Genomic DNA, 13456 nt, shown 5'->3' with positions numbered 1-13456 from the left:
GGCTGGCCGCGCGGCGAGCGCTGCCATCCCATTGGCGGAAGGCAGTGACGAAGGGAGGGCGGAGCCAGCGAGCGCCGATTGGGCGCCGCCACCGATTTAAAATTTAATGCGCGCGTGACTGTGACGTCATTGGATGTGCGGTATGACGTCACCGGGTCGGCGGTGGCAGCGCTGGCCGGGCGGGATCCCGGGGCCGAGCCGCGACCCCGGCCCGGTCCTGCCCAGCCGGCACCCGGGCAGGCTCCTCCAGTGCCGCTAGAGGTCCGCGCCTGCCCGCCCAGCGGCACCTCTCCATCCCCGCTACCGCCCGCGGGCAGGAGGGACAGGGACAGCGGCAGACAGAACCTGCCCGGAGGGTCCTGGCGACAACGGCATCCTCCTCCCCGAGCCTCCCTGGAGAACAGCAGGGACAGCCCCGGGCCCGTATGGGTTAAATTCAGATTCAAATTCAGATTGCATATTACAAAAAAATAAAACATACTGTTGGAGTGGTACTATTGAAATAGGTTGGGCAGGGAAATGGTGAAGTCGCCATCCCTGGAGGTGTCCAAGAGGCATCTGGATCTGGCACTGGGTGATGTGGTTTAGGGGGTTACAGTGATAATGATCTGTTGTTGGCTAGATTTGATTGTAAAGATCTCTTCCAAACTTGACGATTCTATGAAAAGGTGTAGTCTCAGGGCACCTGGACAGGGGCTGATGCTCGTGGAAGACCCTGGGTTGTCGTCAGCTGCCTTGTCCAGGAAAATCCCCTCCCTGCAGGGCTTGAAGGACATCTTACCCCATGGTGTCAGTGGTCAAGGTGATCACAGCAGGTAAAGGCAGAGGAATCCCCACAGAGCAGAGCCACCCAGGTGTCTGCTCCACGCTCACCTCCAGAGCTTGAATGGCCCAGCCCAAACCAGTGTCACCAGATGTATTTATAGAGCAACAAAGACAAGCGGGCACTAAACGGCCCATTCGGCTCTGCTGGTGACTGTGAACACAAGTGGATTTAATGGGCTGGAACCAGGAGCTGATCCACTTGGGTGGGTGGGAATAACCTGCCACCAAGAGCAAGAGAAGGACAATGGGTCTCCCTGGAAAAGGGCAGAGGGCAGAGGGCAGCCTTGGGGCTGTGGGCTCCCTTCTCCTGGCCAGGGACTGACATCTTGCTGTTTGACATCTCTCTGCTGTTTGAGCCCTGAAGAAGAGCCAGCCACACCATGTCACTGCCATTGTCCAACCACTGGCATCTGTCCCAGCAGTCCACTGAGGACACTTAGCAGAGTGTGACCAAAACCTGCCTTATCACAGTCCACCTGGGACCCGAAACAAACCCAGGGCAAAGGGGAGTTTCCCAGCAGAGTCTGACAGCTTCCAACATGGGAACTGCTGCTAGCTACCCAAACTCCTTCTCCTTTCCTGCCTACTACAGTGTATTTGCTCTGGAAGCCTATCCAGCTCTTGGGAAAGCCAGAAGAGGTGTTGGCTGAGCCCAGGTGATGGTGTGTTCCCAGTGTGAGAGCCAGAGTTGCTCACACGCCTCTGCTTCCTGTGCTGTCCCATGTTTGTGCTGTTTTCACAGACATTTGTCCTCTCTGCCTGCTCCACAAGGACACCGACTTCCCTCTCAAACAGTCCTTGGGTTCTTTCTGGACAATCATTTACTTGCTAATAAATGCTGTTTCTTGGAAGGAAGGAGAGGGCATAAGAAAAATAATTTGTAAATTTGGCTCACGTGTGGTTGTCTCTTTGATCCAGATAAGATTTATTTTTTTTTTAAACTTAAAAAACTATTGCTTCATTTTGTCCCGTTTCCAACATTTATCTCCAAAGGATACTTTAATAGTGGGGGCTGAAAAAAGGGATGAGAAAGCCCAAACCTAAATGAACTGTTTGATCTCCCCTCATACCACCACTCTGTCCTGCCCCAGTGGAAAGTTTGTTTGCCTTTCTGCTGAATCAGCCTGAAAAAAATCTGGTATTGTCTCAGATGCTTTGCTTTCAGGTCACTCCTCAAAGACCTGCACAAGCAACAAGTCATCTTTGATACTGGGCAATGCCCAGAGTCTCACTTGTGCTGTATCAAGGCTTCCAAGACTCCCCAAATCCTCATTCTCCAGTGCCTTCTCCACCCCAGCTGCCCAAAGACTACTGGTAGTGACTGCTTTGACCAAGATTCTGGGGAGCACCCATTCCCTCCCATCAGGGTGAAGCTGCCCCAAGGCCTCCAGGCAAGAGGGAAGGAATTCTGTGCTTTAGATTTTGTCTCTACATCTTCAAATATTTTTAGTGCTCATAAAAGTGAGAAACTGGGAGAGACCCAGCTGGGACCAGTACTGTACAACCCTCACCCAAGGTAACTAAGATCTGGGTTAGATCTGGGTTAGATCTAGACACTGCTAGACCTGGTCCCACACCTCTTAAGCAGAAAGGCAAACATTCCTTCTCCCTCAGCATCATCCCAGTGACTTTCTGGAGAAACCTTGCAACTCTTACAGGTGCTGGACATGATGGGCAAAATTCTGTGGTGGAGGAAGTTCACACTAGCCTGAAGTTTCCAACAGGACATTGAAGCACCTTTGTGACTGAGGCATGGTGAAACCTGGCCTGCATGTCCTGCCACATGTAGGGTGGATGCAATGGTGGTCTAACCCATCACAGGAAGTGCTCTGCCAGCACTGCTGCACACACATATGCTGGCACAGCCCCATCTGCCTTCCCAGTGTTATCCTGGCCCTGAAAAGGAGCCTGGAGAGAAGCTGGTCCTTTAATGGGCTCTCACAGCATGGACAGCCAGTGGAGCATGCCAGCCCTGATGTGATGCAGTGACAAAGTGCTGATCTGCAGGTTGATAAGGAGGGGCAGCGCCAGGCAGTGCAGCAAGGTGAGACTATCAGGCAGCAGAAAAGCCATTAGCCTTTGTTCCTGGCCTCCACACACGAGGAGAGGGGCTGGAGACAGCAGGTGGGGTCTGCACAAGGGCTTTCCAATCTGCTTTTCTGGAGACTGCCATTTCAGTGTTGCCATAGATTAGAAAAGCTCTGCAGCTACTCTTTTGCTAGAATAATCACAGAGTCTAGCTGCTGGTGGCTACAGTACCTAAGCAAGTTCCCTTTTGTTTTAAAATGCTCCTCTGTGCTGCCTTTTTTGAGGTGTCTAAGGGCTGCTCTAGGGTAGGGCAGAATACTGGTCTTACCACGTAGCTGGCATAAAAACATGCAACTGTCAACAGTGTTGCAGCAATTAGAGATCCCGTATTGTTTGGGGATTTCAGCTTCTTTCTAGCTGGAGATCTTTTGTATCCGGGTGTGTATGGCTGAGATGGCCCTGCAGAACCCCTGTGTAATGGGAGACCCAAAAACACACCCTGAGCAGCATTGCTGGAGGGGGAGCTCGTCCTTCAGACAACAGCAACATCCCCCTGCTTTAGGTGTCCCCAAAAAGTGACCCCAGTCACGTGGAGCTCTGCTCATGCAGGGTAGGGGCTAAGGCAGACGGGCTTCTCTCTTCTTCCCAACGCTGTCTCTATCCTGCTGCCTGCACGGGGTTCAAATGAGGTTGGAGGATGATTTTGTGTGGCCGTCAGTCTCTTCAAGACCATCCACAGCATTTTTCTGCCATCTGTCATTTTGAGAAGAAAGCACACAAGAAAAAATAATAAACTCAAATTATTGCCTAATCAACACCAAAATCAGTGCTGCTTGCTCAGCCTGCGGGCCACAATTAGATGCCATCAGCAAATTTGGGCAGCTTGCCTGGGCTGCAGTCTTTCATCTCTTGAAGACTGACAGGCAACCCAGGGATCTGCAGGCAGAGGAAGGAGATGTGATCCATCTGAAGGACTTACCCGGCTCTTTGGGGAAAGAGAACATAATTCAAACCGGTAGGAAAAATGGAGTTTTGTGTTTATGTTTGTTAATTAAAGGAAAACCATACCAGAGGAGGGGATGTTTAGGCCTCCAGCACCATTTCACAGTATTGCCCTGGTTATGCAGCCCCAGCTCAGTTTGCCTTGCCAGGAGGATGCTCTGGGTAAATCACTTTGGGAAATTGTGGAACATGTGTCACTTGAACATCCTTACAGCCTTGGCGGGGCCTTCACGTGTCTGTGCACTCATGCAGGATCTTGGTACCTGGTTTGAAGCGCACACCTTCCTCTTTCTCCTGTTCTGCACCTCAGCTGCTTTTCCAAACGCCAAGAGCTGGAGCGAAGGGCACCCTGCCTTCACCCACAGTTCCAGCTGGGGAAGGGCAACCTCAGAGCTGGGGAGGGAGGCGAGGGGAGCACTGTGAGCCAGGAGGGAGGGGACAGCAGGATCAGGGTGCTCCTGCCAGGGGCAGGGAAGGGGTGTGGGACTGGGCAGAGCAGGGGGCTGGACACTCTGGCTCCACTCCCCAGTCACACTGGCCTCCACATCTGCTCGTCCCCGTGGAGGCAGGGCTCAAAGGTGCTCGGAGCAGCTCAGAGGAAAGGTGCTGAAGCCTGTCTCTCCTCTCAGGGAGGAAGGTGGGTTAGAGCAACAACCCTGCTGAAGCTCCAGTGGTCTGAAATGTGATCCTGCCGGAGGCACCTCCCTGGGCCCCACCTCGCCCTCTCCGACCTATATATGTGCCCAGCCTTGGGCGGGCGTGGGGACACAGGCTCGCTCAGTCCCCCCGGGTGGAGAGGCTGAGCACCAAGGCATGGCCAAGAACACAAACATGCGCTGGCGGCTCCCGCTCGTGTGCCTCCTCTGGGAGGTGGCCATGATCGTCCTCTTTGGAGTCTTCGTGCGCTTCGGCGCCGAAGCTGATGCGCACTGGGAGGAGGAGAAACGAGAGATGAACCTGACCAGTGACATAGAGAACGATTTCTACTTCCGATACCCCTGTGAGTATTCTGGAAGCCTAATGCCTGTGCTGCCTGGTCCCCATCCCATCCATCCCATCCATCCCATCCATCCCATCCATCCCATCCATCCCATCCATCCCATCCCAACCCATGCCATCCCAACCCAAACCATCCCGTCCATCCTATCCTGTGCTGTGGCAGAGCCTGTCAGAGGCGCTGTCTCCACTGATTGCTAGAAAGTTGTGCTCTTGCCTTGAGGCTGGCTTGGGATTCACCAAAGAGCAAGAGAAAAGCCTCGTGGCCCTCCGGTGCCTTGGGGCTCTGTCAGCAGGGTACCGTGACGTCTTTTTTCCAGGAATAGGGCTGACGTGTTCCCAACACTCTGCAAGATTCAGCTTGCTGCCCCCTCCCTCAGCTCTGGATCAGAGCAAGCCTTTCTCTGCACACAGAGGAACGGCTGTCGAGATCCTGTGACATCTTCCTCCTCTTCCTCCGTCCACCCCCTCACTTGTGAATTACCCTTTAGCTACTGGCATTTCAGTGCCAGAGTCCTCCTAAGCCACCAGGTTCCCAGGGTTCTTGGGTCTCTGCGTCGTAGTGACACAGAAATTATTCAGAAGGTTAAAGCTCTTGTGGCCAGGCAGTGCCTTTGGGTGGCTTTGATCTCCAGGGTTGGTCATCTTTGTGAGCCTTTCAGAACAGGCTGCTTCTGTAGGCAATTGTTTCCAAGGAAGCAACAGGCCTGAGTCATGCATCTATTTAGAACATTTCCATTAAAAACACCTGCTAAATCAAAGGAGCTATAGCAACCTGTGGCTGCTGAGGATTAGCTAGTTCAGAAAAGGATTTGCTTACACAAACCCGCTGCTCAGTCAGCCTCCAGGTTCATGTATGGTCATGGCTGCCCTGGGCTCTCCCTGGACATCTGCCCTTGGGACCAGCCCCACACAGGTTGGTGTGAAGCAGCAGCAGTGCCTGAGGGCTGCTCTTGTCACTGGTGTGCTGGGAGGACATCAGGAGTCCAAGAACGAGTGTGTGGGAGCTAAGGAAGTGACATCTCTTCTGTCCTCATATCCCACTCCAGCTCTGCAGTGCCAAATATTCCCCCTCAAATAGCAGGATGGATTCAACACAACTAAATCAATCTAAGGGCAACTGCTCAGTTTAGCTTTGAATTATGTTTCTTTTTCAGACCTGAGGAAGGGCTCACGTGCCCAAAAGCACAGCTGTTCTTTCTCCCTTATCTAATCAGAAATATTCTCTCCCTGCAAAGATGGACAAACGTAAGGTGGCCAAGCCCTGACATTTTAACCCTTGTGTCTGTCCAGTGCTCAGAACTTGAAGATCATTTGTACCAACATATCTGTGACCACTGCTGTCCACAGCAGCTGTCTGCAATGGCAGAGGGATGGGAGTGACAGGCAAACAGGTTCTTCAAGCCAGAGAAGATTGGGAAGACAGGCAGAGGGAAGTTGTCCTGGCTTCAGGACAACACTGACTTGTGTCAGTGGTGCCCATTTCCAGGTCCAGTCAGTGAGCACATTCCTTTTCATTTTGGATTGCACATGAGTATTCTGTAATCAGTGACTCATCTGCTCTCTAGAGGAAAAGAAATGAGATTTTTTTTTTTGTCTCAGAGAGCATTCCCAAAGCCCAAACACTTCCTCTTGGTAGTTATGGCAATTGTCCTGCCACAAAAGCAGGCTTATGAAACCTTTAGGGCATGGCAATGCCTGTGCTGCCTCTGAGTGCTAACAATGTTATTCTTACTAAGGGAAAACAAAGGCGAGGGTTAAAAAAAGGTTTTAGATTTGGATGTGGTTTAAAGAAAGATCTGCTCTTCCTCCTGAGTTCATACAGGGTCTAACACACGGTGGGATCCTCTGGGTTTTTGGAAGGCATAGAGTCCACAGCTTTAACTCTGACCTGTGTAGTTCTGTTTTTAGGATGAAAGAATGAATATACAATGCAAATGGCAGCAGATAAATCTAGCTGTATGTATGAAAAAAGAGAGGGGAAATAAATACAGTTGCAGAGGAAAAGTCTACGGGATTGTGTGGTAAAACCACAGTAAGACTGGTCCTTAGGACATGTGGAGAAGGGCTTTTGAAGTGACCTCTGCTGAACAGTGCCAGCTGCAGATCTCGTCTCCTTCCTTTTTAAAGAGTGATTTCACAGGCATGGGGGGCATTTTTCAAAAGCAATCAGATTAGCCTGGTACTACATGGCTTGAACCTGGAAATGTTCATCCTTAAACAAGTTGCAACGTCTTCTAAATACAAAAGGATAAAACTCTCAGCTTCTGCAGAGCTGCTCTTCACACAAGTCATCACCAGCCCTCAGTGGAAGCAGCAGACACAAGCCCCTCTGAAATGGACCAGAGGCTGATGGATTTCAGCACAAGTTCAGGGTAGAGCAGACTTACAGCCACAGAATTTCCTTTGCCCTGAGCTTACACACTCTCTGAGTGCAGAGACTTTGCTGGATACAGTGGCTATAATGATCTGTGCAAAGCAAAATGCAGAACATTCTGGTTTAGCTCCATCACTGCTGTATTTATCTGCAGCATGGGTTTGCTGGTGGGAGTCTCCCTGGGGGGATCCCAGCCTTGGGTCTCCTGGTTTTTTCTGCTGGCTGAGTGGCCTGCAGTGTGAGGGTTTGCATGGTTCAATTTATAAGTATGCAAGTGTTTCAGCTCACTTAATTGCAAAGCAATGCTTATCTGATAGAAACGTGCAGCATTAAAAAGTACAGCAGGTTTACTGCACCAAGAAGGTCTTTCAAGAGGCTCACACAGATCTGGTTTCCCCCGGGGAAGGGCATCTGAGGGGCTCAGGTGAGCAGGTCTGACCATTTGTGGGAAGAACTGGGTCTCTCTGGTTTAAGCACTAAAAATCTCACAAGGTGGGTTTCTGGTCTCAAGGGTATTTTGCTGCTGATTTCCAAAGCATTTAAAAATGTATTTGTAAACTTTCCTTGTTCTTGTGCTCTCCCTGCTCTCACCAGGACCTTGTACTGAATGGACCTACCCAAAATGACCATTTACATGTCTTAACACAACTTGACTGTTCATTTCACACAATGTTTTTTGAAAAACATTTCATTGTGTTTTCCCCTTACGAAAGGGGAAAAAACAATCTGAATAGAAAAATGTTTTCCTCCATACACTCCATTACTCTCAGGTCTTCTTTTGCACAAAGCTTTTAGTAAACATTTACTTTAAAGGCTGAGCCTTTTAACCAAAAGCCAGTTTCCAAAAGCTGAGCCATTTTCAGACTTAGAAACATGGGGACATGAGGCAAACACACATTTTCTCTTGAATTTCCCCCCTACTGCTACTTATGTAATTAGTCCCTTTTCAACACCAAATGCACGTGGCACTTGCAGCCCTGCTGTCCTCGCAGAGCTGACAGTCCCTTCCCTCTGCACAGCTTTCCAGGACGTCCACGTGATGATCTTTGTGGGCTTTGGCTTCCTCATGACATTCCTCAAGCGCTATGGATTCGGAGCTGTGGGTTTCAATTTCCTCCTTGCTGCCTTTGGGATCCAGTGGGCTCTCCTGATGCAAGGCTGGTTCCACTCTTTCAAGGATGGGAAGATCCTCATTGGAGTGGAGAAGTAAGGAAGAGCTGGGCTCTAGGATGGCACCTCTGGCCAGTGGAAGAGTTGGAATGAGAGCCAAGCAGTTGGCAACACCTGTCCCTCGCTAATGTCAAATACAAATCAGTCTCTAAACTGTTGTTCTCCCTCTACATACTTCCACTTGCTTTCCACCTTTTAGTCCAAAGGTACCTGCCATTGGGGTGGTACTGCTCAGAGGGAAACGAGGTGAGTGTCACCCCTGAGTGCCAAGCCAGGCACCAGAGATGTCAGTGCTGAGAACACGTATCACCCACATTACCTGAATCATGTGGGGCTGTAAGGATGGGAGGAAGGTCAGTGGGAAATCCAGAGATGTCTCTTAATCACCTCTTTGTCTTCAGGTGGGATCTCTAGAGCTGGGGGTAGGTGAGAGTGATTTACAGAGTATTTCCTTATTAAACCTCAATTTTTCTTCCCCTTTTCCAGCCTGATCAATGCTGATTTCTGCGTGGGCTCTGTGTGCATTGCCTTTGGGGCCATCCTGGGCAAAACCAGCCCCATACAGCTCCTTGTCATGACTTTGTTTCAAGTCACACTCTTTTCAGTGAATGAGTACATCCTCCTCAACCTTCTTCATGTAAGGCTTTAGGTAGTACCTGCTTTGTTCTGCTTCTTCTTCTCTGCACCTCTCCAAACTATCTCCCTTTGCTATGGCTCCAAGCCACTGCCTTCATAAGCATTTAAAATGCAAGAATTCACACAGCAAAAGTAGGCAGATGGGGCAGTGGGCCATACTTCCCTGGGAGGGAAGAAGGGAGATCTTCTGGGGTTTTACACATAAGCCTGGCAATTCAGGAGCACTGGGTCCCTCTGTCAAGCTGGGCACGATGCAAATCAGGCCTCAGCTCTAGAATGAGTGGCAATTGCAGAAGCAAACCTGTTTTCCCATGGCTGCAGGTAAAGGATGCAGGTGGCTCCATGACCATTCACACCTTCGGAGCCTACTTTGGTCTCACGGTGACTCGGGTCCTGTACAGACCCAACCTGGAGCAGAGTAAGGACAAGCAGGGCTCCGTGTACCACTCTGACCTCTTTGCCATGATCGGTGAGTCAGCCCTCATCTCGGGGTGCTGCTACATGGGGACCACTCCACACGGAGGGCTGGGTCCTCCTGTGTCTCTGGGAAAAACTGAAGCCAGGATATGGAGTTGAGGAGCTCTGTATCCCAGAGGTCTTTCACCTTTCAGAGTTACTCAGCTCCCTTCATCAGTGGCTGGGCTGAGATGGTGCTAGGGAAGATAAGGATGCATTTTGGTTCCCTTTCTCTGCCAGCCTTTCCTGATGTTGGTCTCATCATGCAGGGTGTGGATCTGGGGAAGCAGGACTATGGGATGTAAATTCCCCTGTGCAGAAATACCTTTTTTAAAGTTGGTTTTTTTTTTCAGTCCCTATTTTTTCTCTTTTCCCTTTCTCTTCCTCATCCCATCTGCCCTATCCTACCAGGTACCCTGTACCTGTGGATGTACTGGCCCAGTTTTAACTCAGCCATTTCTGATCACGGGGATGCCCAGCACCGGTCTGCCATTAACACGTACTGCTCGCTGGCCGCCTGTGTCCTCACCACCATGGCCTTCTCCAGCATGCTGCAAAAGAAGGGCAAGCTTGACATGGTAAGATGGGAGCAGAGAGCCCAGGGGACATATAATGAGGCTGATCAAGGGTCCAGGGAACAACTGGCACTTGTACTTTGCTGAACAGACACATGGTTTCAGGGCATGATGATGAAACCAGCATCCAGGCAGAAACTCTGAGGCTATACTGAATAAGAAAGTGGGAATGGCTCTTGCAGGACTTGAGGTGTGGGATGATGCCCTACCTGTGGTGGACCCAAGTCACAGCAGGGGCTGGACTTGCTCTGCTAGGTGTGATGCAGAGCTCACTTTGGCAGCACTCCCCATCAAACGAGGCCTGCGCAGCAGCTCGTGAGCAATCGGGGGGCTGACTTGTACGTGTTAGATGTGTGGGTGACATGTCTCTGTGACAGCAGAGCTTGCATGACACACGGGTGAGACAATTTCCATCTCATCACAACTCCCCACCCATATCTGTGGATGCAAAGAACGTGTGTGGTACGGGGAGTGGGAGTCTATGTGCACCTGTGCTACAGCCAGAAGCTGCCTGTTCTTTTCTTGTTTTTCGCCACCAAGTAGGAAAATGCGCCCTGATATTTCCTCTGGAAACATTTTCAGAGCCGGTTCTCCCACTTTGCCATTTGCACCATCCCTGAGCAATTGCAATCTCCCTGAGATGCCAAGGCAGGGCGGTTGGTTCTGCAGGTCCACATCCAGAATGCCACGCTGGCCGGCGGCGTGGCCGTGGGCACCAGCGCCGAGATGATGCTGACTCCATACGGCTCCCTCATTGTCGGGTCCATCTCTGGCATCGTGTCCACGGTGGGGTATGTCTACTTCACGGTGAGTGCTGCTCGAGGGGTCTGCAGCCCTGGTCCTGCTGAGGAGACCAGAAATGGATTGACTTCCCTTTGATTGACTTCTGCTTTCCAGAATCCCTTATGAGATGCACTTCTGGCTCCTTTTACTGCCTCAAAATGCTCAGGAAGTTTCAGACTCCCAACAGGAGCGTGTTTGGAGGATATGTTAGTTTATTTTGAGCTTGGCTCACATCTTTGTCTAGAAACATTTAGCTCTTTAATGGGACACAGTATCACTCCTCTTTCTCTGCTCAGTCCTGCACCGAAGGAACTAATCCTTTGCAGGGCCACACTCAACTCCCTGATGTCTCTCTACTTCACTTCCCCTCAGCCTTTTTTGGAGTCTAGGTTGCACATTCAGGACACATGTGGCATCCACAACCTCCATGCCATGCCAGGCCTTATTGGGGGCATTGTGGGGGCCATCACAGCAGCTGCAGCCACAGAGGATGTGTATGGAAAGGAAGGGTAAGATGGCTTGAAAATCTTCCCTGAGAATAGATTTTACCTGAGGCTCTGTGGGCTGGGAGCAGGGAGCAATTAACAGCTTTTGTTAATAATTCAGAGTTGCCCAGGGATGTCCCTCATAAACATGGGGTGCACTGACTGTGTTGGGCTTAATGAATTGTAGCCCCAGTTTATGCAGCTGACTCTGGGTGGCCTCATGAAGTGTTATTCTGGGCCACAGTGGGGAGGAAAGTGTTCTCTCTCTTCCCACATTGTTTTACGGGGTCAGGTAAGGCTAAAAGTCTGAAATACAAAGTGAATATTTGTATTTTGAGTTCCTCCTTAGCAAAGCTTTGCCAGGGCTCAGAGAAGGAGGTGAGCTGCGTTTTGGTCACTGCACAACGCTCTCCTGGTCCACAGCAGAGGAGGGATGGGGCTAGGGAAGAGTTCCCAAGAGAGCAGGGCAACATGGTACCTCTGGAGCCAGGGAATGTCTCCTGCCAGGGGCAATCATCACCATTTCTGCCCCCGGCAGGTTCATCAAGGCGTTTGACTTCACCGGCGTGTACCGGGCGCGGACACCCAGTATCCAGGGAGGGTTCCAGGCGGCCGGCATTGTGGTGTCCCTGCTGATGGCATTTGTTGGGGGGGCCATCGTGGGTAAGCCGGAGGGGAGCACAGGGAGGGGAGGCTTGATCCAGCCCGCAGCTGAAGCCGAGGCATCCGTGCGCTGCTGTCCGCGGCCGGACGCACCCTGGGGAGGAGGCACCGAGCGCTGTGCCAGGGCTGCGCTTGCCCCTTGGGCGGACCGGCCGCAGCCCGCACGGCCCCTGCCCACCGCCCTGCCCGGCTCCTTGCAGGGGGCATCCTCAAGCTGCCCATCTGGGGGGACGCGGCGGCCGAGAACTGCTTCGAGGACGGCGTTTACTGGGAGGTGAGGGGGCTCGGGGGGCGGGGGGCACGAGATGGCGCTGTCGGCCCGCGGCCCGGCCCGGGGGGCTCAGGGGGCTCTGCCGCAGGTGCCGGAGGACGAGGAGAGCGACGTGTACCACATGCACAACCCCGACAAGGCCGCCTCGCCCTGAGCCCTCCCCGCCGCAGGAGCGCTCCCGGGGCCGCAGGATCCCTGCCCGTCGCGACGGGGGCTCTGCCCTACTCTGCCGCTTTTGTAACGAGCTGCTGTGCATGTAATAAAGTGCTGTTCTTCTTTCCAGGCCTGTGCCGCCGTGTGTCAGTGGCCGAGCGGGATGGGATGCGGGCCAGAGCCGTCTCTTGGCAGCTGCCAGGAGAGCTCTCGGCTGCCCGGGGCAAAGCGGAGGCACCGGGACACTCCTGGGGCCTTGGGAACAAAGTGGAGGCATGAACGGTGGCAGAACGGGCTGGGTTTATTAGACGATGTATTAGATAATGCGATCCAGGGAGATGTTTGGGTTGGGAGCTGGAACCTTGAGATGACACTCAAGAAGGTGATGAGCCCCCACAGTGGGGGCTGAGCCCCTGCAGGATGCACAGGCCAGGCTGGTTCATTTTGAGGATGGGATGCTGGGGTGCAGCAGCTGACCCTCTCCTCATCCAGCCATCCACAGCGGGGGTGATGCCATCTGTGAGTCCAGCTACACTTGTACATGATGTCCTCTGCCCTCACCTTCCCTTGAACTGCCCTACCCAGCCCTCCACCAGCTCCTGGGAGCCTTGTTTGCATGTACAGCACAGGCTGACAGGAGCCTCTCCTCTTTTCTGGCTTCAGACATTTCTTCCAGTGTCATCAGATGGCTCCTTCCACTGTCCGGTGCTATTTTGATGGGAAGAGGACAGGCCCTGTCTCAGCTGGACCATCACGCTTCAGCCAGAGTTGGAGGAAACAGGGATGAAAACCAGGCCCCAAATCCTGCATGTTTTCCAGGGTGATATAATGTGAGGAGTAGGAAAGGAGAAGAGAGGGGGGGAAAGGAGGTAGGAGGGCTGATAGGTCTCTTCACTGCATCTCACTGTAATTCTTACACCTGAGGGGGGGAGTCAAAAGTAGCTATTCACATCCCCTTGGGATATGACACCCTCATTTTCCATGCTGGGTAAAGACAAAAACCCTTTACAACATGTTTCTGGAATTTGTCAGCAGC

At 52.1% G+C, this 13456-nt stretch overlaps 1 protein-coding gene across 2 annotated transcripts; it reads left to right on the top strand.

Annotated features, from left to right (window-relative positions):
- Positions 1 to 144: 144 nt before the first annotated feature.
- Positions 145 to 13213, top strand: RHCG (Rh family C glycoprotein). 2 transcript variants are annotated; one of them, XM_086849684.1, is made up of 10 exons: positions 145 to 4855; positions 8248 to 8434; positions 8885 to 9035; positions 9356 to 9503; positions 9902 to 10068; positions 10735 to 10872; positions 11221 to 11357; positions 11872 to 11996; positions 12197 to 12270; positions 13084 to 13213. In XM_086849684.1, the coding sequence occupies exons 1-10, from the start codon at positions 4669 to 4671 to the stop codon at positions 13135 to 13137; spliced, it is 1368 nt and encodes a 455-aa protein (XP_086705810.1). In that variant the 5' UTR covers positions 145 to 4668; the 3' UTR covers positions 13138 to 13213. The 2 variants fall into 2 exon arrangements, with proteins under 2 accessions (XP_086705810.1, XP_086705809.1); XM_086849683.1 differs by lacking the exon at positions 13084 to 13213 and adding an exon at positions 12356 to 12549.
- Positions 13214 to 13456: the final 243 nt, after the last annotated feature.

Source organism: Cyanistes caeruleus, chromosome 13 (genome assembly GCF_971803275.1).
Source record: "Cyanistes caeruleus chromosome 13, bCyaCae1.hap1.1, whole genome shotgun sequence".
In the NCBI taxonomy this organism is placed as follows: domain Eukaryota; kingdom Metazoa; phylum Chordata; class Aves; order Passeriformes; family Paridae; genus Cyanistes; species Cyanistes caeruleus.
This window is presented reverse-complemented; position numbering and strand designations above follow the sequence as displayed.

Excerpts from the sequence above, each read along its gene's own strand:
- RHCG (XM_086849683.1), top strand. The coding sequence starts at position 4,669 with ATGGCCAAGAACACAAACATGCGCTGGCGGCTCCCGCTCGTGTGCCTC. Across the intron at positions 8,435-8,884 it reads ATCCTCATTGGAGTGGAGAA|CCTGATCAATGCTGATTTCT; the intron begins GTAAGGAAGAGC and ends CCCCTTTTCCAG. Across the intron at positions 10,069-10,734 it reads AGAAGGGCAAGCTTGACATG|GTCCACATCCAGAATGCCAC; the intron begins GTAAGATGGGAG and ends TTGGTTCTGCAG.